This window comes from Panthera uncia (genome assembly GCF_023721935.1).
Source record: "Panthera uncia isolate 11264 chromosome B3 unlocalized genomic scaffold, Puncia_PCG_1.0 HiC_scaffold_1, whole genome shotgun sequence".
NCBI lineage: Eukaryota > Metazoa > Chordata > Mammalia > Carnivora > Felidae > Panthera > Panthera uncia.
This window is the reverse complement of record NW_026057582.1, coordinates 93,105,613-93,130,533: the sequence shown is the minus strand read 5'-3', so window position 1 is coordinate 93,130,533 and position 24,921 is coordinate 93,105,613. Positions and strand designations below refer to the sequence as shown.

The 24,921-nt window shown below is 37.3% G+C and overlaps 1 protein-coding gene across 1 annotated transcript in view; it reads right to left on the bottom strand.

Annotated features, from left to right (window-relative positions):
* Positions 1 to 547: 547 nt before the first annotated feature.
* Positions 548 to 24,921, bottom strand: part of MAPK6 (mitogen-activated protein kinase 6) — a 35,936-nt gene continuing 11,562 nt past the window's right edge. The window contains exons 2-6 of the mRNA XM_049613627.1: positions 16,684 to 17,873; positions 15,358 to 15,502; positions 9,018 to 9,182; positions 4,698 to 4,899; positions 548 to 2,796 (exon numbers count right to left, since the gene is read on the bottom strand). Of these exons, the coding sequence (XP_049469584.1) occupies positions 1,695 to 2,796; positions 4,698 to 4,899; positions 9,018 to 9,182; positions 15,358 to 15,502; positions 16,684 to 17,238 (2,169 nt within the window). The 5' untranslated portion in view covers positions 17,239 to 17,873 and the 3' untranslated portion in view covers positions 548 to 1,694. The remainder of the gene's footprint in view (positions 2,797 to 4,697; positions 4,900 to 9,017; positions 9,183 to 15,357; positions 15,503 to 16,683; positions 17,874 to 24,921) is intronic.

Below are 24,921 nucleotides of genomic sequence, written 5' to 3'. Positions count from 1 at the left end.
GAATAGGTCACCGGGAAGGTAGAAGTCTGAATATTAATAGAACTGGCTTTGTATATAAATAAGGAAGACAAATGGAAAAGGGAGGTTAAAGGAAAAGTGGTTTTATATTTGGATAGGTAAATAGGTAAGTTCTTGAACAAAGGAAACATGATGTACTGTAGAGCAAATACATTTAAAGGAGGTTCCTCTGCGTACTTCAAAGCCTCCAAGGGCACTTAATAGTTTTGAAATATATAAAACCTTATTCCATTTTAATGTGTGAAGGTAAATCAACAAGGTTTCTGTGTAGAGACAAAGAAGCTTTTTCTTTGAAGCTGTTTAGCCTAACATAGTCTAAAGTACAGCCACAATTTTGCTGAAAGGTGAGACTAAAGAATTTGCTAGTAATTTTTACTTTTCCTGCACTACCCTAAAGAGTTCAACAGGAGCCATAGTTGCTGGCCATGTTTATTTGTCCTTTTCTTTGAACAGGATAACTAAAGATACTGACAGTATTCAATAAAATAAAATAGATGAAACAAATTCTAAGAGACTCCAACACCACATGCTATATTTAACCTAATTTTATTCATGCTTGCCTTGGGATGGGGAACAGATCATTCAGTAAAAACATACAGTAAAAACAAAATATGTCTTATCATGTACAACTTTTAAACTACAATAATGATGTACCTTAATTACTTCCATGCACACAAGTCTAACATTACAATTTGTTTTGTTTAAAAATAAACACAGTTAAGACTTCTAGGAGCATTTTATAATAAAGTAATTCCTAATGTTTCTTTGTAGATAGATCAAGCACCTCCAAAATACAAATTCCTATACACAGTGAGCGCTTTACTTAAAATGAATACGAAAGTAAATTAAGTACGTGGACAGCCTTAGGATGAGCCGACATTATATATTCAGCTAAGTAGGCAACAAACCATAGTGCCAAATGGAAAAAGTGTATTTGCAAATAAATTTCAAAAACTAAGTCAACTTTTTATAATTAAATACAGAAAATATACTGATTTTCTAAAATAAATAAGATGTGATGTAGTAACACTTCATTATAAAGAATGCATACCAGAACATTTATAAACGGTGTGTGAATCTTATTAATAGTTTACTACAATAAACGCTGGCTAAATAGAAGTGCATGTGTGAAGCACTATGGATGGTATATGTTTTGCCACATACTTTTGTTACCTTGAGGTAGATAACACATGTGTACCAAATTCGGCATTCATTTTCAGTTGCTGCTGGTATCATGTGTTTTAAGAAATGTGTACAGTATGAAAAACTTGAAAATACTCATGAATGAAAAATGTTTTAGGAAAAAAATAGATATTTTCATGCAATTATGTACAGTCTCACTGTGTAAATTTCAAGGCAAGATTTTTGTTTCCTGTAAAACAGATCATTGTTCTATGAGAGAATGTTTTTTACTTGTCTTAGTGCATTTCTTTTGTCTCCTCCTGCATTGCATTATTTTGCTCTATTCTTTATTTTTGTGTGCAAACGACATGCCAGTTAAAATGAAAACCATCTCACATGTAGAAAAAAAGTCTGGATTTTAAAAACCAAGAACTAATAAAATCCTTTCTAAATGACACCATATGATTCAAGTAAAAAAATGACTTAAACACTAGTAATAAAAAAGACAAAACACATTTCATGAAGAATACAAAGAGAAATGTCTGCTGAGTGTTTTAGTTCAGATGTTTCAGAATGCTGCTGTATGTCTTATGAGGAATCTGAGGGGAAGATTTCATAGCAGAAGGTGTTAAGGTGGCCTGGATTGACTTCAGTGGGGACCCAACTGGACTGTGAAACTGCGGGATGCCTATGGATTCGAGCTGCTTGTTAAAGAGGAACTCCCCACTGTTGTTCAGAAATCCTTCCTCATTTCCTCTCTCCCCAAGCTTCCCATCCTCTACTGGCTCAGTTTCTAGCATTTCGGTATCTTCTTTCCTGCTAAAGAACTTGTCCAGGTAACTGGTATAAGTGTTTTCCTTCTCAATTTGTTCATCCTTCCTTACCTCACAACAAAATTGATTTATAAGAAAACAGTCCTCCCCACCACCCACAAACTGGCTATCCCAAGAAGACTGGTACAAGGCTTCTAACTGAGCCAAATTTGCCATGCCTTTTTCCTGTTTTTCTCGGCTTACTGACTTTGATATCAAACTTTTCAATTCTAGTTGGGACACTGAGCTATTCAAGTCATTCAATTTATCAACAACATCAGTAGGTTCATGTTGTGAACTAAGTTGAATAGTTCCTGCAATAAAGGAATCAAAGTCAAATCCCTGATTCTTTTCCCTTTCTTTTTCAGCCAGTTGCTGTGATGCTTCCTCTAGAGCTATCTGGGCTTTAACCAATCCATTCCTTTCACATTTTGACTTGCCTTTCTTATCAGACTTTTCTTTGCTTTGTTCTTTCCAATTGGAAAGATCTATGATAAGCTTGGGTTCATAATAATGGTTAACTTCACTCTCTCTCCAAACTAAGTTATCTAAATAAGACGATGACCTTGTTTTGTAGTTACAAGTATGGCTACACTCCAGATCACAATATTTGTTTTCATGATGATCTGGGTACTGCCAACAAGGCTCGGTAGAGTAATTCGTATCGAAAGCAGGATCCTCCAAATACTTCTCACGATCTCCATCCAAATATTTTCGAGGATCGACTTGTACTTCTTCTTCATCAGTGACATCAGACAGAGCTCTTGGGTCAAGCTGAACTTCATCAATATCAAAGTTGTTATGTATAGGCCAATCATGCTCTGAAAATTGGCAATCGTGGTACCTGAAAAAAATGAATACATTACTGTTAGTGCAGGGGTATGATTTCATTTTCAAATTCACTGAGTGCCTTTTAGGTGAAAGCACTCTGCTAGGTCTATGCAGGGATAACAGGAGCGTAACTCCTAACTTTAATGGATAGGTAAGATCTATTACTACATAAAGTAATAAAAGGCAATTTTGGTAATTACCAATGAAGCCTATGATTATAACAAAATTCTAAGCCCTCCATTTTTAAATTTAAGATGAAATACCATTTTACACTTATTCCATCTTTTCTCTATTTTTCATCCACCTCAAACACAGGTGCAGATAAACATCTGAGTGACTGGCATGTCTACGGTTCAAGTCCAACAGTTTCATACACAGAAAAAACACTTTGTGGCCACAAAATGAATCTCTAATCTTAATCAGGTCTCTTACAGATTTTCACTGTACTGGTACCAAGTCAGACTAGAAAAAAAGGAAGGCTTCCTAGAACTCATAATGAATAGAAAAAAAACCTCTCCATGTATAAGCACTACCAAATACGGTATCCTCTTACTGACATATCACAGCGAGGTGACCATTCATGCCCAAGTAGCAGCAGACTGGGAGACACACACAAATGGTTGGGGGATGGGGAGGAGAGACTAGGAAAGATATTAGAAGACATCTGGTTATGTACCTACTATACACAGGTAGTAGAAATGTTCATGTGGACAAAATGGTCATTGGCAGAGGTGTGTAAACATACAAATACCTGAACATTTTAGGAGGAAAATGCAATGACTTCACATACTAATTTAATGATTTTTCTTTTAAACAAAGAAATATATGAAATTTTAAAGTTTTACGACTGTCATTAGTGACTTAACACCTAGTGGCTAAATATCAAAATTATCTGAAGATTTTAAACAACATCGATCCATTATTATATGCTACAACCTTACTTTGAAGCAAAATTATACCTAAATTTCTCCAGAAATTTAGAAATCCTAAAAGAAAGCGGAGGGAAAAAAATCTTTAACTCAAATGTATGATGTTATCCATTTTGATATTTTATACTATTCAAAATAGAAAAGTCCCTTATACTGGACCTATGTTAACTGAAGTTTTTTTTTAATTTTTTTAGTGTTTATTATTTATTTTTGAGAGAGACAGAGAAAGACAGAGTACGAGCAGGGGGAGGGGCAGAGAGAGGGAGACACAGAATCCAAAGCAGGTTCTAGGCTCTGAGCTGTCAGCACAGAGCCCAACATGGGGCTCAAACTCACAAACCGTGAGATCATGACCCAAGCCGAAGTTGGATGCTTAACCAACTGAGCCACCCAGATTTCCCCCGAAGGTTAATTTTATGTCATTAGGAAAACAGATTTGAATAGCATATACCATGAATCAAAATAATTGCTATCCTAAGATACAAGAGATTATATGGAAAGATTTGAGACATTATGCAGATACCTTACTGGATTAAGGTTGAGTCTTGTCATCCAACATCTTAAATAGTAACTATTAATATTTAAATTACATAAAGGCTATTCAAAGATATTAAGTTTAGCAGAAACCCCAAGGGACCATCACTAATTATTTTTTTTAATTTATTTATTGTGAGAGAGCGAGCAAGCAAGGGAGGGGCAGACAGAATCCCAAGCCAACTCCGTACTGTCAGCACAGACCCCGACACGGGGCTCAAACTTTCAAACAGTGAGATCATGACCTGAGCCAAAATCAAGAGTCTGACACCGAACTGACTGAGCCACCCATCCAGGCGCCCCCCATCAGTAAATTTTTAAGAGATCTACATTGTCTTACCATAATTTAAAAATAAAACTCACATAATAAGTGGGCCGTGATCATATAGTAATTAGTACACTGTTGTGAAAATATAATAAATTGTATTTTTCTACCTTAGCATCAATTTACCTTTCCCAGTTATAAATGTGACTATGAGTTTCATCCATAAGCAAAATATCATCAACTTCATCTTCAATATGAAAAGGATGACTGGAAATTGGCTCATCCATTGGAAAAGAATATATGCTCATGTAAGGATGAGAAAGCGCTTCCTCTGCAGTCAACCGATCCATTGGGCTAAATGTCAGAATTTGTTCCAGGAAATCCAGTGCTGCAAAAGAGATAAAACACCTTAATTGTACTGGAGGTCTGCCAACCAATGTAGGGGAAAAAAAGGGATTATACAATTAAAAGGTAAATTAATTTATCAGTGAAATAAAACTGATTTACAGATTAAAAAGATACCTATTCAATAATCTTAATAAATATTTGAAATGTACCCCAATCTATTATGCTCAGTTACAAAAAAAAAAAAAAAGAATATATTAAGTTGAATCATCTGAAACTTCTATTTTTGTCAGTCAAAAATGGGCAAATGACAGCAATTTCATATGGTTCAACCTAATACTATAGGTCGTAATCTCAGCTCTGCAACTCACAAGCTTAACTGAATTACTCCCTAGCTGTCAAGAGCTAGACAGATTACTTAAACTTGAACTTCAGTTTCTTCATGTATAAAATGGGTATATTGACAGATATCTTATAAGGTATAAAAATTAAATGTAAAGCATAGTGTCTAGTGCTTAATAAAAAAACACTTTCCCCTTTCCTTCCCTTATCTCACTGACTAGCTGCTGTACTAATTTGTTGATCTCTGTCTCACATCAATCACTGGGCCTTCCTAAGCTGCTAACTCAGCCTGAACCACACTGTCACCAGCCTAAAGGTTGCCCTTACACCACCACACACTTGTATGCCTTATGATTTATACCAATCTTCAACTTTGAGTGATTTCCCCCATCTACTTTCTCTGCTCCCTAGCCGTACAGGCCTGATGAAAGCTACATGCAAAATCACACCCACGGCTCACTACAAATTCATACTGTGGAATTGCAATTTGGCCTTTGCTATTGCTCAGCAATGTTCCACACCATCTCTTTACACTATCATTCTCAACAGATAAACCCGCTTCACATTTACCTCAATCCCTAGTTCTTCACTATGGCCTGTCACACACCCTCGTATCTTTACCTCTGTCTCTAAGGAAAAGATAATTCTTCCATTTTCAATTCCCGATTTCTCATTAATGTAAACAATAGCTGATTTTTTACAGCCTTTTATATTTTACAAAGTGTTTTCATATACATTATCTCATTCAATACTCAATCACTCCAATAAAGACTATAGAAACTAAGACTCACTGCTATTCAGGCCCTGCAGTGGCCCAGGGCTGAGGCCTCTTCCTCTCCTCCCCCTTATCCCCCTCTTATCATATTACCCTAATCTAGGAAGTCATTTCACAATACATCAAGCTGTTCTTGGTTGTCTTGCAAAAGAGTCTATCTTAATTAGCCCAGAGACCATGTGTCACAAGGCAAGAGAGACTCTAAGGCACAGTTATGAAGGGCTGACCCAGCACAATCACCATTCTCAGAGAGAAGGGAGATACATATCCCAATACACAAGAAGAATATACTCAAATCCCTAGCATTTGGGAACTGTAGGCAGCAGGTGGAAAGAGGAAGAGATAACAAAGAAACTAGCTAGGCTGAGCTCCCAAGTGCATGCAATATACACATACATAGACTATTTCCATAATTACAGAAAGTCCTATTGGACAGCACTGCTCTAAAGGAAATAAATCTATTTGCTATGATGGTGTTGAAGTGTGCTAAGACATAAAAAAAATTTTGATGTGAGAAAGCAAAAGGGAGGATGAGAGATAAGTATAGGGTGAAATGAAAAAAGATTATTTCATTGAAAGATGAAGACCACTAGGGTTCTGGGGCGCCTAGGTGGTTCAGTCGGTTAAGCGTCCGACTTCGGCTCAGGTCATGATCTCACAGTCCGTGAGTTCGAGCCCCGCATCGGGCTCTGTGCTGACAGCTCAGAGCCCGGAGCCTGTTTCGGATTCTGCGTCTCCCTCTCTCTCTGACCCTCCCCCATTCATGCTCTGTCTCTGTCTCAAAAATAAACAAACATTAAAAAAAAAAATTAAAAAAAAAAAAAGAAAGACCACTAGGGTTCTTAATTGTCTTCATTATTACATGTTAATTCATATGTACTTAATCTTGTTTGGCTTTTTCCTCTGAAGATCATGAACAGAGTGGGAGAAAAGAACATGTATTTCTTATGAAGTCCCCATTGCCTCAGAATGTGCTCTGTTCCAAAAATAAAACTCCAATGTTAATCTTGATTAAGAAGAAACTGGTGTAGAGCACATCTACACAACGTATCTTTAGTCTCAGGAAATTTAAAAACTCTGCTATGCACTTGTATATAAGCATAGTTCCGCTACTTGTGAATACCAAGGATCTTTGGCTGATGGTTAATTAACCCATTATGAAAGACATACATCCCAGCCATCAGGCAAATATTCAAGTTGATTCAAAACCAACTAAGACATGGTCCTGACCCTAATGAGGGTAGGGGAAATAGAAGATTCAAGTTTGGCTAGCCTGCAAATGCTTCAACAGCAATGTCCTACATTATTAATAGCTTACCTCTGTGGATAAGACACAGCAATAGCGACAACGGCTCAAAGCCAATCAAGGTTATTCCTGAGCAATGTCTCTCAACCTGGCTGAGTGGGGCCACACCTGTAGAGGGCTTTAAAAACAGACACCTGCTCTACTCCCCACCCTACCTCTGGATTCTGACTGAACAGTCTGCATTTTTAAGAAGCTCCCACTTGGGACACCTGGGTGGCTCAGTCAGTTGAGCATCGGACTCTTGATTTCAGCTCAGGTCATGCTCCCTGGGTCATAGCATCAAGCTGAGTACAGAGTCTGCTTCAGATTCTCTCCCTCTCTTCTGCTGCCCCTGTCCCCATCTTGTGTTCTCGTTCTCGTTCACTCTCTCTCTCAAAAAAAATTCTCCCACAGAGGATTCTGAGGCACAGTCCAATGCTACGTGACTACTGTTCAGTTACGAAAAAGGGTGTCATGACATGGCTACAAGGTCAGGAGCAAGACAGCGCACTGGAATCTGAATGTGAAGATAAGACTTGAAGACTGGTTAGGAATGTAGAACTACTGAAAAGGAAGCCTACAAAACCTGCTGAAATTAAATACAGCTGCTTCCTCATTACTTAGGCATTTACTATATAGGTTCTAAGCACAAGTGAAGAAAACAAAATGTCATTATGATATCCCCATCCAGTGCCTATTTCTCAAAACACTTGCTACTTTAAAACACTTTGATACACACTAACCCAAACCACATATAGTGATCAGAGTGGGTAACATGAATAATGGATATGTAATTAAGAGAAACAACTATATATCCCTAACTTGATTCATGAAAGAACCATACAATACTGACATCGATGTATCTTAATATGATAATTCTTAAAAATATAAGACACAATCAACTTTTAAGAAAGATTTTCCTTATGTCCAATGCTCATCCTTAAAAAAATGTTATCCTGGGGCACCTGGCTGGCTCAGTCAATACAGCATGCAACTCTTGATCTGGGGGTTGAGTTCGAGCCCCACATTGGGTGCAGAGATTTAAAAATAAATTTTAAAAAAATTATCTTACTACAGGTAACCACTACAAGAGTTAAAGACTTTTGTATATTATTTATATCAACAAATCCTGAAGACATGTCACTCTTTTTTGAAACATAAAATTACTGTGTTAATGGTCAACAAAGTTTTGATTCTAAGTTCCTACCCCTTTCAAGCTTGCACAAATTCTCATATTTAGCACCTAATATTCCTAACACGAACCTGCAAACTCTAATGTAATTTGTTTGCTCATATGGAGTTTTGCTCTTTCCTCTACTTCCTTGCCCAGAAGCCTTTGCTTTCTCCCAACTCAATTCACTTTCATATGTAAATAACATGCATATTCATACCCAACTTACTTATCATATAACCCTCACAGAACATTCTAGCTTAATGAGGGACAGGGTTTCTAGATGCTCACCTATGCCAGAGAATCAGAGGTGCAAGCTAAAAAAATAGATGGAGTTAGAACCAGGAGAGGGGTTCAGTTTATTCAATCTGAAAAATTATTCAGAGGAACAAAAAAAGATATCCCTCTCTAAGATTCAGGGAAAGGGAAAGTAAGGGTTGAAATTTTAGATATATCTTAATGTCTAAAGACTTTTTGGGAATATAGAGATCCTGCTTGCATGCATGCATGTGCACACGTGTGCACGCACATGCACACACATACACACATACACCCCATTACATGATGGTTACTCTTGAGTAACAATACCTTCTCGACTAATTCCTGGAAGCAGCTGAGTTAAAGGTTTGTGTGGCTCAGTCATGTCATTTCTAATGTAAACTGGAATTACGCTGAGAAGCTCCTGACGATCTTCCTCATGTACTACAGGAATAGATTCTAAAATCAGCTGCATCTGTTCAAGTTCATGTGCACCTGAAATTAGATAAACATCAAATACAATATAAACATATTCCTCAATGCTTACTTATTTGCAAAAGACATTCTAAAGTTATAGGAAACTAACTTAAATACTGTAATGACCACTGGGAGGAAAACGGTTTTAACTGAATCTTTAATGAGCATGTTTCTTTACTTTGAATATCATCAATCTACTCAAAAAGCAGATCTATTCCGATTTCAGCTCACTGACATATTTACTTTTGGCTGCTTTGTTGCCATAAGAAACTGACCCTTTATGTTTAGCCTCAAATTAAGGCATCATAAAGTAGTGAAGAAAGCAATGAACTGGGATTCAAGACACATGGATTCTAGTCGTGGCTGTATCGCTAATTAACTGGCTATACCTCTGGGCATACTTAAGATGATAAAGGCTTCATTTCATCACCAGTAAAATGGATGGCTGGACCAGATCTGCACAAGAAGTTTTATAGTTATAGGTTACACTCAGGTAGCCATTTCAGAACCAGTATTAAAGAAATAAAAGCGGGAAGAGGTGCCTGGGTGGCTCAGTAGGTTGGGTGCCCAACTTTGGCTCAGGTCAGGTCATGATCTCACAGTTTGTGAGTTCGACCCCGTGTCCAGATCTGTGCTGACGGCTCAGAGCCTGGAGCCTGGAGCCTGGAGCCTGGAGCCTGGAGCCCGGAGCCTGGAGCCTGTTTCGGATTTTTTGTCTCCCTCTCTCTCTGCCCTTCCCCCACTCACACTCTGTCTCTCTCTCTCTCTCAAAAATAAATAAGTATTAAAAACTAAATAAATAAAAGGGGGAACTTTAAGCTAAATGGTGACTAAAGAAAACCATTCAGTTTGCCTTTCCACGAATTTCTAGAATCCATTCAATCTCCCAAATTTTTCTTGGGGTTCCTACTATGAGCAAGGTACTTTAAAATACAGCTATGAGGGCACCTGGGTGGCTCAGTCGGTTAAGTGGCTGACTTGGGCTCAGGTCATGATATCACCGGTTTGTGAATTTGAGCCCCATGTTAGGCTCTTTGCTGCCAGCTCAGAGCTTGGAGCCTGCTTTGGATGCTGTGTCTCCCTTGCTTTCTTCCCCTCCCCAACTCACAATCTGTCTCTCTCAAAAATAAACATTAAAAAAAAAAAAAAAGTTAAAAGAAATACACCTATGAAACAAAAAAGACCAAACCTCTGTCTTCATGGAGCTTACAATCTAGTGGAGAAAAACAGATAATAACTCTGTCAACATTTATGTCAAATGCCATGAAGAAAAATAGAGTAAGCAGGGAGGATAAATAGCAGTGTTAGGGGCAGGATTATTAATTTATGCAGGATGACCAAGGAAGGCCTCCTTCCTTGGAAATGCTGAAAATTAAAGAAGTTGGAGAACACACCATGCATTCATATGGAGGAAAGGAGTTACAGAAAGATGGGGAAAGGCCCAAAGGCCCATAGGAGACAGAGGGCTTGTCCAAGAAACAACAATTAGTTAAGTGTAGCTGAAACAGAATGGCTGCAGGGAATAGAAGATAAAGTCAGAATGGTACCAGAACACAAAGGGTATACTTTATCCTGAATGTGATAGGGAGACATTACAGAATTTCAAGTAGAAAAATGGCACGTTCTGATTTATGTTTTCAGAGAAATACTATGGCTACTATGTGGTAATTAGGCTACAGACAGCAAATATTAAAGCAGGAAAGACAGTTAAAAATCCTGCAATAGACCAGAAGAGACACAGTGGTTGACTGAACCACAGGGAGGTGGGAAGCTAATAGAGATAATAACAAGCAGTTAGATTCTGAATATATTTCAAAGGAAGAGTCCATAGACTCTGTACTGACCAAAGTGAAAGATGAAGCCAAGATGTTTGCCTTGGCAACTAAAAAGTGGATCTGGTTTACACAGATGAGGAAGACAGCAGAAAAAGAAAGGAGGGAGATATACCAGTTCAGTTTTGGATAGGTTAAATTTGAGATGGTATTAGACATTTCAGTGGGTGTCTTTTATTGCTCTGTTCATTTGAGGCCTCTATCTAATAAACATCTCCCTCATGCTGCTTTTGTTGAATGGCTCACAAATTTACCAATAAAGGAGAAGAGAATTAAAACTGGATCTTTCAAATCATTTTACATATAATTCTCATTAACTGTTTAAAGTTTACATGGGTGTAAGATCAAAATATTGTTATTTAAAGGTGTTGTTTAATCCAATTATTTTTATTGCTATACTTGAACAATTCTGAATATGTTGAATGAATAATCAATATAGCATTAAGTTCTGACCCCATTTCAAATGACTTAGAGCATGATATAACAATTATAAACAAGCTAGTTTTCCTGATAAAATATTCATTATTGTGGCAGCATTAAAATATGTCCACAAATTTGGGTGCCTGGCTGGCTCAATCATTAGACCATGCAACTTTTGATCTCAGAATCCTGAGTTCAAGCCCCTCATTATGTGTAGAATCCACTTTATTTTATACTGTTTTCACGTTTATTTTTGAGAGAGAAAGATACTGAATGTGAGTGGAGGAGGAGCAGACAGACGGGTAGATGCAGAATCTGAAGCAGGATCCAGGCTCTGAGCTGTCAGCACAGAGCCCAATGCAGGGCTCGAACTCATTAACTATGAGATCATGACCCGAGCCACAAACACTTAACCGACTGAGCCATGCAGGTGCCCTGTAGAACCCACTTAAAAAAAAAAAAAAAAAAAAAGTCCACAAATTTTTTGGTACTCTTCCCTTCAAAAGGTGGAATCCAACTTCCCTCCCTTTGAGTGTGAGGTAGACTTAGATGACTTATTTCTAATGCATAAAATAAAGCTGAAATGACAGTGTGTCACTTTTGAGTCTAGATCACAAAATGACATGCTGCATTTAGGGTCAACTGGTTTTTGACAAGAGGGCCAAAATAATTCAATCAGAAAGAATAATGTTTTCAGCAAATGGTGCTGGAATAACTGGATATCTACATCCAAAATAATAAAGTTAAATCCTACCTCACACCATACACAAAAATTAGCCCAGAATGGATCACAGACCTAAATTCAAAAGCTAAAACTATAAAATTCTTAGGGCTCAGGCAATAATTTCACATATATGACACCAAGCAAAAGTGACAAAAGAAAAAAAATAGGTAAAATAGACCTCATCAGAACTCAAATCTTTTGTTTCCAAAGACACCATCTAGAAAGTAAAAAGAGAACCTGTGGAATGGGAGAAAATATATTCAAATCATTTTTCTGATTAAATGATTTGTATCCAGAATATATAAAGAACTCTTATACCTCAAATATAAAATACAAACAACCCAATTTAAAAATACGCAATGAAGGGGCACCTGGGTGGCTCAGTCGGTTAAGTGTCCAACTTCAGCGCAGGTCATGATCTCATGGTTCGTGGGTTTGAGCCCCGCGTTGGGCTCTGTGCCGACAGCTCAGAGCTTGGAACCTACTTTGGATTCTGTGTCTCCCTCTCTCTCTGCCCCTTCCCCTGCTCATGCTCATGCTCTCTCTCTCTCCAAACATAAGCATTAAATAATTAAAAAACAAAAATATGCAATGGATCTAGATAGTTCTCCAAAAATGACACATTGTCAATAAACACACACTCAACATTATTAGTCATTAGGTAAATGCAAATCAAAACCACAATAAGATACTACTTCATATTCAAAAAGAATATAAGACAGACTACATTTTAATTAATGTTGGTGAGAATGTGGAAAAATAGAACCCTCATACACTGCTGGTGGGAATGTAAAGTGTTACAACCACTTTGGAAAATGGTCTAGCATTTCTTCAAAAAGTTAAACATAGAGTTATCATATGACACAGTAATTCTACTCTTAAGTATATACAAATCCAACAGAATGGAAAACATAAAACTACACAAAAACTGTTCACTGATGCACATGGTAGCATCAGTAACAATAACCAAGAAGGACAAATAACCCAAATTTCCATAAACTGCTGAATGTATAACCAAAGTGTGGCACATACACAGAGTGGAATTATTTAGCCACAAAAAGAGGACATACTAATACATGTTATAACATGGATGAACCTCCAAAATATTACATTAAATGAAATAAGTCAGTCACAAGGCCACTTGTTACATAACTTATTTACATGAAATACCCAGAACAGGCAAATCTACAGAGAAATAAAGTAGCTTAGTGTTTGTCAGGAGCTAGAAGAAAGGGGAAATGGAAAGTAACTGCTAATGGTTACAGGCTATCTTTTAGGGGGGACAAAAATGTTCCAAAATTAGATGGTTATACAATCCTGTGAATATGCTAGAAAATATTGAACTGTATATCTTAAATGGGTGAAGTGTATGGCATGTGAATTACATACTGATAGGACTTTTTTTTTTTTTTTTTAAGATACAGAAGCTTTCTCCTTGCTCTCTTTTGGATCATTCATTCTGGGGGAAGCCAGCTTCATGAAGCCAACATAATGAAGACATTCAAGCAATCCTATAGAGAAGCCCATATGATGACAAACTGAGGCTTCCTAATAAGTCATGTGAGTAAGCTATCTACAAGTGGATCTTCCTGCCCCAGTCAAGCCTTCAGATGACTGCAGACCTAACCAACACCTTGACTAAACAAATCTGAGTTAGAACCACCCAGTGAAGTCACCTCCCAATTCCTGACACATACAAAGTATGAGATAATAAATGTTTGTTGTTTAAGCAACTACATTTTGAGACAGCTGGTCATACAGCAACAAATAATACAGTAATTATTTTACATATGTTGGAAGGTACTTGAATATCAGGAATATAACCTCCAATTACAGTATTGTTTCTAGGAAAAGATTCAATCCACTCAAGCATTTAGTTTCCACGAATAACTGGTATTTTCTCAGTTTTCTAAATTGAAATTCAATCACTATGAGACATATCGGAAGAAATTTCAGATAAATTTACGGGGAAAACTACAAATGATTGGTCAATGTTACATAAGCTGAGTAGTGCAAATGTCAGCATTAAAAGAGAAAAGTAAGGGCATTTAGTCATACCATCCTTTCTTCAATAGTGTTCTCCTATGCACCCTTATCTTTCTTTTAGTAATCCTTCTTTTGTAAGCAGACCCTGCCCTTTCTTCTGCTCTTAGCATAATCTGGGAGTGGTGGGAGGGCCACTCTAAGTAAGATTGGTTAGAGAGAAAAACAATAATGTCCAAAGAGAGAAAAGACCTAAATCACCATCATGTCACTTCTCTAACTAAAAAATCTTCAGTACCTTACTACTTCCTGGTTTTCCAAATGGAATTCTTCTGCCTACTTTCTAAGTATTCTGGCCCCATCTTAACTAGATATAGATATCTTCATTATTTGACACCTTGCTTCCATCCAACTTTTTGCACCAATTCTTGCATGTACACGATTTCTGTCATCAAACTTTTCTCACTGATTCAGGCTCATACCCTCATTTACATTACCACTTTTTTCTTTCTCTTCCTCTCACCAAAATTCTTCACTATTTCTATGTAGTGAAAAATCTCATAGCATCAAACTCAGCAAAAAATTCCTTGTTTCTGAAAGGTCAAAGGAGTCAAGCAACAGGACACGGCAGTTCAGGCAACAGGGATGATAGTGGACAAAGAATTACTGGGTTTTCAACAATAGCTAAAAATTTTGACTACGAGTGACAAATACTGACAGCATTATACAACTCAGGTATCATTCACCACAGATTACCAACAAGTATTATAAATCTAAAAATACAACATTATGTTTGGGGTGCCTGGGTGGCTCAGTTGGTTAAGCATCTGACTCTTGATTTTGGCTCAGGTTTCTCATGGTTCATGGGATGGAGTCCCACATGGGTCTCTGCACTGACAGGGTGGAGCCTGCTTGGGATTCTCTCCCAGCCCCACCTCCCGTCCCTCCCTTGCTCACACTATCTCTTTCAAAAAAACAGACATTGTACAAAAAAACAACATTATGTTTAAGATAAATACAAAAGAACACTAAAATTCTGACTATATTTGCTGTGTGAACAATTCAGTGAATATATGAAAAAGTTTTTTAAATTTTTTAAATATTAAAAACACCATTTTCTCTCTTAATATTCCAGACTACAATTGTTTTAAATCTTATATAAATCTTGCTTCATAGATACATGCAAAATTATTTCTCTTTTGGATAATTTTCCATATATTTTAAAATCTCTAACCTGCAAAGAGGGTTTTACCAGTCAGCATTTCAGCAAAGATGCAGCCTGCAGCCCACATATCAATGGCTTTAGTATAATTATTAGGAGAAAGTAAAAGACGTGGAGACCTGTACCATTTAGTAACCAATCCTTCAGAAAGATGACCCTGAAAAAGAAACAAAAACATAGTTCAGTTTTTTTCTTTAGCTGAAGAACAGTACAAAACTTGAATCCCTGATCTTAAAAACAAAACAAAAAACAATAAAAACGAATTGTGAGATCCTAACAAAATACAGCTGGTTTCTATAGTTTTAAGGCGCTTATACTTTTCTGGCTAAATAGGAGCTTAAACTCCCCCTGGGATATATAATCTATAAGATGATGTTCACATGAAGTCTGCTGACCAAAATATACTGTAAGAATTTAGTGCTGATTCTAGGTCACACTTTCAAAACATGTTTCAAAAGAGGAGCTATTTTTCACTTCAGGTCTTAATTAAGGAGCAGGCATGTTTCAAATCAATGAGGGAAAGGTAGAGAAGAACACCAAAGGTGCTACCTCTAAACTAATGCCAAGCTCCTTACTGACAACCCACGGGACTGGCTCTACTACATATCCCACTCTTAATCAATTTTGCTACTTTACATTTATAAAGCATTTAACAAAAACAGTTATACATATATTGTGTTACTGCATCCTCAAAACAACCTTGAAAAATTATGAAGGTAGATGTTAACTAGGGGTTCTTTATAACCAAAGCAGCTCCACTTTAATATTTTAAAGATCAGGATCCCACAGATAATTTCATTTGAAAGTTAAAAGACCAAAGTTCAACTCAGAAAATACTCACTTCTTCTATGAAGGCAAAATGTTACCTAAAGTACAGTTACTATGAATCCCTTTAGCTATTCTTACTTCCCATTTTATCTTCATGCAAATTTAGATAGCAAACTAAATTAAGTGTGCCTAAATAAGGCATAACAGAATACTAGAGACTCAAAGGGACACAAGACATAAAAGTTCTAATAGCATCCCCTCTTAACTTCAGATAGAACCACAATTCTGCCCTACACACTTAAGAATATATCCCACTTTTAAATAAGGGAGAGTTTCAGTTATAATAAATAACCATACACTTTTAAGAATTTTTATGTAATTAGGATCCCACTCCACCTTCCTTTTAAACATAGATTCTGACTGAAAGATCTGTATCAGAAAAAAAAGGTACCATGGAAAGTTTAACACAGTTAAGGAAAAACATCTGTCATAATATAAAAGAAAATACAAGACCTATTCCTGATGATACACATCAGTTTAAAGATCTGTCTCAGCTGGCTTTGCACCTACCTTATGGGAATAATGGGGATCCATGATCCGTGCAAGACCAAAGTCACCTATCTTCAGCACCAAGTCTTCAGTATTAATGAAAAGATTAGCTGGTTTGAGATCTCTGTGCAGTACGTTTGCAGAGTGAATATATTTGAGCCCACGTAGCAGCTGATACATGAAAAGTCTGGCATGCTCTTCCAGTAAAGGGCCCTGCTCCAGCACATTAGCCAAGTCTGTCTCCATGTACTCCTGAACAATGTAAACACTGTTCAGTTCGGTAAGAGAGCCCACATCGTCTGTTAACTGGCTTCCACTAGGACCAAGAATTTCAAACACTTTCACAATGTTATCATGGTCAAGTCTTCTAATAATTTTGATTTCACGTAGAGCATGTTTGACACTTTGGGGATCAGTAAGGACAATTTTCTTGATGGCTACTCTTTTGTCACAGTCATTGTCTACAGCAGAAAAAACCAAGCCATTGCCTCCACAACCCAATGGTTTTAAGTCCATATACCTAGAGCCCAGATCAAAACCATGAATGTTCATGAGACTTTCAAATTTCTCTGCCATTTTGAAACCTCTACTATTGCCTTTTCCTTTCGAATTGTTGAACTTGTGTAAACAAGGAAGAAAACTGACATCAAAAGGAAAGATCTTTCAAAAAAGGAAAAGAAAAATAATTTTGCTTCCACAGCAAGATGATTTCTTGATGTTCATTGCATATGCCAACCAGGCCCGTTGAGTTCCCCTTAGATTTAAAGCTCAAAAAGCTCTACTCATATTGAGAATTAAAAAGATTGCAGTACTCATAGTTCAAGAAAGGGGCAGCAACTCTGCAGACATTTACAGAAAACACTCAAGAAACTCAAACGGAATGAAATGACATACTATGCACTCAGATTTACTGTGCTAAACGATTTAACATTTAACAAAAATGTGAATAAATATGCACACAACAGGCTTCTATGAACATTCTCCTCACAGTGCAGATACATTCAGTGTTGGACTGGTCCTGAGCAGCATCATTCTAAGGTGCTGGTAAGCACTATTTCCGTTATGCCTCTTTTCTTCCTTTGTTGCTGTGTATTTCAACAGGAAGCCCTGGTGGCTGTTGGTTAACAGAAGATGTCTTTTGTTAGTGATCAGGTGGCTCCAGCTCACCACAATCACAATCAAAGCTACCGTCCATCTTACTCTGATACAACCTAGAGGATGAGAAAAAAGAAGGAAAGAATCACCATTGCAGGAAATGCTCTTCTTACACCTTTGTTAAATGACACGAACTGAGCATTTAGCTATAAACAACTACTGGTACATTGAACTTATTTATTTATAGTCACCAAATGGAAAGATGACCCTCAATCAAAAATAGCTATCCATGTTGTAAGCAATTCACATGTACTAGCTCCGACTCTAGATCCCACCATACTAGATACTTTATAGTATTTACAGTCATTAGGTTGTATCATTTCTTAAATGCCAATGAATGAAGGAAGGTTCATAATTGTTTTACAGAGCTCTTTAGAACTTTTTGAGGACAACATTAGTAACATTTCCCTAAAACAAACAAAAAAACATAATGAGCCTGCAATGTGTTAGTCTTTGTTAAAAAAACATATTTACTTATTAACTATGCCAATTGATATCGAATAAACAAAAATCTAATAGTACAAATAAGAAATCTGCAGAGCATGCTCTTCAGTTTACAAAAGAGTGAACCTGAACAGTGAATAAACCAATAAAGGTGTTTAACTCTACCGGTAATTAGAAAAATCAAATTATTCGAGAAGAAAACATTTCAGATTAGAAAAACATTTTTAAGAGTTTGCTAATATCAAATCTGAGGAGGAATGTGGAAAAACAAGGACTTTCATACAATATTGGTGAGTTGAAATGAGTAAAAGAATGAGAAAGAGCACTTTGGAATAAATAAATATGTATATGAATAAGTAGCATACCTATGATTTGGTAATTTTTCTTCAAAAAACATTCCCTAGAGAAATACTTGCAAATGAAAAAATGCCCACTTTTTTTTGTAGTGGCAAAATATTAAAAACAGCCTAAACTTTCAACAATTGGAGAATAAATGAACTATATTCATATAGGGAACCACTATATAATAGTAAAAATGAATAGATGGTTGAAATCGCCATACACTCAATTTAAAAAAGCAAACTCAAGATAGAAACGGACATGCTGAAACCAGTTATTTCAGGCTCATAAACAGGCACAATGTTACTTTATATATCTATGTCTATATAGATAGATATAAATACAGATATATGGCAAATGTATTAAAAACATGATTGGTAAGTAACAAATTCATGATAATCATTACTTTGAGCAATGAGAGAAGGGATTACCAACAGGGTGGGGTTACACAGTATGCTACAACTACATCTTTAATTCTTTTTTAAAAATATGTATGGAGGCATGACAAATTATTAAGAATTTAATAGAACTGGGAGGTATGTATGTGAAGAGCTCATATAGTGGGGGAAGACTGGCTGACAAATAAGCAAAACACAGATGTCAGATGGCAATAACTGATGTAAAGAAAATAAAAGAGAAAGGGCACAGGGAGAGTGGTTAGGGAATGTCTCTAGTGAGGTGATATTGACAGCAAAGCCCCAAAGCAGGTGGGCCTCAGGGGTGCTGTGTGGGAGTAACTGTTGTGGACAGAAGGGCTAGCACATCAAAGCCCCTGAGGGTGAGTATGTGTCTCCTGTCTGAGACACAACTAGGTGGCCAATGTAGCAGCTCATTTAACGCATGTAATACAGGCTAACTCTTATATGAAAAGGCTTGTTGTTGCTGCTGCTTTTTGATCTAATAGCTGGCAAAGGTGTACGTACAGTGTTATTTTCTGAATGGGTCTGAAGAAATTGGAAGTGGGACAAGTGCAATATTCATTTATTCAAAGGGCTAATCATTTAAAGGCAATGACAGACATGAAATAAAGCAGTCCATTCTGAACTTGAATTATGTGACAACTTTCAATCACCTTCAGCTGTGGCTTAAGAGAACTGCTAGCACTCTCAAACACATGAGCAGTTTCACAGTAGTGAAGCTTTTGTACAATAGGGAATCTGCCTTTATTTCCTGCCTTCTTCATATTGCCACATACCTCACATGTGGAAATACAAGATTCTGAAAAATATAAGGTACAGCTACTTGTCACAACCTGAGCAAACCACTTTCAAGAAATCCACAAACATTATAACTGTGTGAAAGAGAAACTGATGATACTGATAACTCAGAGTCTAGATAAAGGATCCTTATGGCAACAATTTCACAAAAATTGATATTTACTATCACTGAGTTCTTTTAGTAAATATGAGCACTTCTTGTATCTGATTAATGTTGTCAACAACATTAATAGCCTAACAGCTTTGTTTTACTCTAACAGAGATAGTTTCTTCTCTTTGCAAGCTTTTGTCTGCTTCTCAGAAATCAAGGAAAAAAACAAACAAGCAGACTCCGAAAGATTCTGTACCTTACCAGTTTGTGCAAAACATTTTAAAGTTAAAGTCTGCAAACAAACTCTTGAATTAAAGAATGTTTCAATTTTTAAAAGGCTTTAATTAATACTATCTCCCCTTCCCCTCAATTTTTTCTAGTTGTATACATCTTGGTACTTCCAATTCTCTACCAAATATCCTTTAAGAAACAGTACTTTTTTAATTTATTTTTTAGAAAAAGGGAGAAAGAGAGCACATGCGAGTGACAAAGACAGAATCTTAAGCAGGCTGCTCAGCCCACAGCCTGACACAGGGCTCAATTCTACGACCCTGGGATCATGACCTGAGCCAAAATCAAGGGTTGGACCTTCAACCGACTGAACCACCCAGGCGCCCCTAAAAAAACAGTATTTTTTTAAGGCGCCAATATTTCTGAAATTTTACATTTCCAGTCTCCACCCCAAACAGAATGTTTGTTTCATACTTATCTTCTTGCCCTTGTGTAGACAATTCCTTAAATCTCAGTCAACTTTTAAGTTTTCGATAAATGTACTCAGTTCTACAGACTTGACATACAGAAAAATCTCTAAGCACTCTCTTAAGCTTCTAGTTCACTAGTAGAGCAATCATAGTCAAGCGCAAATAATTTAGCTTTGCTAAAAGTGACACCGCTATTATTGGACAGAATAGCACTATAACAGGAACTGCAGCCAGATGACTGGAGAGTCATAAGAACGCCAAGATCTCCACTCAAGGCCTCCACCCACATCTGCTCCCTTTAAATCGTAGTGAGACCCAGAAGCATCACAGACCAAAAACAACAAGGATGACAATGCCTTTTCAGATATCTGTGACTGGTCAGCACTTACAGGGGTAGACAGTGGGTAAAAAATCATATTGGGGAAGGCAAGGACTTGTAAACAACCTGAGAATCACAGAGTCCTCATTACAGATTCAGATGATGACTATACTGAAAGACTTGAACAGACTTTACAGAAACATGAGACCATTCTAGTGAAAGAAAGGAATGTTAATCACCAAAACTATAATTCTACAGTGAGGATTACACTAATAAAAAAATGGGGGGGGGGGGGTAAAGCTATTCTTGCCCAGTGATCTACCTCACTGCTCTGTACTAGTCTTTAAAATCCTTCAATATCCATTGGACCAAAAGCTATTGGAGCAGGTTTTCATCCAGGAGCTTGGAAAGTAAGCCCACCTTAATCAGTAAGTTGGAGATAACGCTATACTTCTGCAAGATAAAGTGGATCCACTGAATGTTTCCAATTCATTCATGCTCCTTTCAGCAAGTATTTACTAATTATATGCTATGTACCTGTGAATATACTAGGTACTGGGGGTAAAATAGTAAGTAAAAACAGACTTGTGCCTTGACCTCATGGGGTTTACAGTATGATTGGAAACAAACAATAAACTAATAAAAGGAAAAAAGAGGAAGGCAAAAGGGGACAAGTGGTACCAAGGAATGGTACAGGATGCTGAGAACCTGCACACTGGGGGATCTGACCTAATTAAGGAGATCTGGATGTATGCCTCTGGAAGCCACAAAAAGGCAAAGGCCTCCCATGCTCACTCTTAGTGACCATGAATACAGTTTCCTCCTTATCACCCTGATACAAATCCTGATGTCTCCAACTACCTCCATCTTATAGGTCAATCATGGAGTTCTTTGGCCTGAATAAAAGCATGCAGTTACAACTTAACTGGACCAGCAGATTACTGCTCAGAGCACCCTCCATCCATATCAACAATCTCTAGAAATGTCCTATTTATTCCATTTCCTCTACCATCTTTCATGTTTAACTTCATAAAAGTCAAGTTCAAGGCCTAGACTCAGGAAAAGATACATATTCCTTCTTCATTTCCACATACTTCAAGGGAGGAAAAGGAAAACTAAGATGGGACAGTAAGTAACTTAAAATAAACCTTCCCAGCATCCTTCTAGTTTCTCTACCTCCAAATGTTACCCACTCCTACCAAACCCAGTGCTGATACTGTGTTGCCTGGAGAGGGATCCTTAATTAATTTAAATTTTAATTAACATTAGCCAATGTTTTGTTTTGAACAACAACTAGGTAATAAATAAAATGAATTACAAGGAATGATTTATAAGAATAAAGATGGCTTTATGCTTTACCCTTGGTCTTCAGTGATCCACCATATAACAGAAGTAAGTCTTCTATGTAGCCTAGTTTGGGTACCAGCTTCCTACATTTATGACAGTTCCCTGAAACTGCATTGGCCACACAGATCTCCTCAAGCACTCCTTTCTTCCCTTAATCATCCTGCTTTCTGTCACTTAGCCTACCGCCAAGCCAAGAGAAATACAGGCACTGTGAGTCAAGCCTAAGAATATTCAGTAAAGTTATAAAATGACAAAGAAAGAAATAAAACAGTTAAATAAATAACTTCACTCTGCCCCATCTTCCCATTCTATAGAAACTGGATTTTCCTTCCCTTCCTATATAAGAACTTGGCCCCCTATCAGAAAAAGAGTCTGGATGTACAAAGCAAGTTTGAGGTGAGAGACTTAAACATATAAAGGTTACTTATCTGGTTTTCTCTTCCATCTTCCACTCTACTGCTTATCAGGTTAAACGTTGACATGGGTCATCTGGCCTGATCACATGCACTGACAACTCTCCACCTCCCCCTCCTCAATGCCTCTTGCCTACTTTGCTCCTCTCTAGGGTCAAGTGAGTAACTTGAGTTACCTGGAATCCAGCCAACCTCACATCTCCTCAGCCAAAACCTAGCTGCTTTTGGAGAGAAGGGAAAGGTTGAGCTCTATTTACATTCACCTAGGACTATCTCTTAACCCTGGCACAGAGAGGTGTTGTCATAGCAAATTCATCCTCCCCCAAGATCATGTCTCAAGCTCTCATCAAAGCTACTAAGTTTCTAGGGCAGAAAAGGCCAAAGGTTACAGCTTAACTGCTTGTTCATATTCATTGACAATGCCCTTGCTCCTGATGTAGGGGAGCCCTAAGAGTTACCAGGGATCCCTCTCAAGATAATGGAACTCAAGGAGGCTCATTGTGCAAACTAATGTCAATGAATGATCTTAGCCTTCTGGGGTGGGACGAAGGACCTTAAAACTAAAACACCAAAGCCTAACAGGCCTTGCCTACTATCAGTATCTGCTATAGAAGCAAACTTACAAAGTCAAAGAGGATTACTTGGCTTCAAAGTATCCAATTTTTTAACAACTCTTCTACTCCCAGCTTCTGTTCTTAAATTGTCTGATCCTTTGCCTGAATATACTTTAAGAATTTGCATTTGCCTTTAACTATTTAAAAAGCCATTATAAAATAAATGCCATTATGCTTATTTAGGTGCTTATCTCTACTTGCTATTTATTCTAGGGTATCCATATTAGAATATAAAAACACAGACCAGATAACTTGGTCAAAGAATCTCTCAAGACCCTTCCAACTCTAAGTCTATGATCTGTGGAAGTACATACAACAGGTCTTTTACTTATCTGGTCTTTGTTCCCAAGCACTTCTTATGGTGGTATGCCCAGAATGGGGGAAATGTGATTGAAACTGCTATATACTAAACATTAAACAAATACAATCCTTTCTACAAATTTATGGCTGGAAATTTAAAAATAATTATAATAACCCTTCATCCCCTCTCCTATCTTTCTCTTGCCTGAGACCTCATTTCTAAGACTCCTCTCTTAACTAATGTTAAGGCAACACCAGAGCAAATATATAAGCAGGAGACAAGTGGGCAGCCTCCTCCTTCAAGTGCCTTTGGCCATATGAGGATTCCAACCAGATGAAAATTAATATAAATATCTGTAGTCAACATAGGTTAGATTACTGTACACTAACAGAAAATCCCCAACATCTCATTGACTTACAACAGAAGTTTTAAGTCATGCTCATGCAACAAGTCCAACGTAGCTGTCATCCAAGTTGCTGAAGGAACTACCAGCTCTGCCACTGCCACTCGATGGTGCCAGAAGGAAACAGAATGTGGGAATACCTCACTGGTCTAAAGCTTCAATCCAAAAAAGACACATTTCACTTCTGCTCACATTTTACTGATCAAGGCAGGTAACATGGTCAAACCTGCTTCAAGGGAGTGGGGAAATGCAATCCCAACATAGTCCCAGGAGCAGATAACCAAGATGTTTTGAACAGCTTTGACTGAAATAGCTTTAATTCTACCATCCATTACATTTTTATTCAACAAAACCTTACTGCATGCTTACCATAAGCCAGACATTGTTTTAGGCATTAAGATATAGCAGGGATCAAAATAGTTTAAAAAAACAAACACCCTGACCTCATGGAGCACATACTCCTAGATCATTGTAGTAGATTCCTCCCTCGCCCACTAACATTTCTTCCCCCCCCCCCTTTTCTAATAGTATTCTCCTTCCCTTGTCTTAGGCCATCCTTGCCCAATCTAATCTCATCTCTACTCTTCAGATCCCTCTACACTTCCAGGGCACTGTTCCCCTCCCCTTTGTTGCATGTAGCTCTTTTTTAAAATAAAAGGTTTTTGAGATTCAGTTGCTTTATTAATACTTTCTGAGCATAGTACCTGGTACTTGTAGGCATTTTAAAAACTGTACTGAGTGAATTAATGTAAATATCAAATTGTATTTGACAGTAAGAAGTTTTGGAGAAGATAAGCTCTATCCTCAATTTTTTCAGAATCAGATCATACTCTGACCTACCACAGGGGAACATCAGTGATGACTCCTAGATCTGGTACTTTCCTTTCCAGGCATTCCCCCCAGGAGCCTCACCCT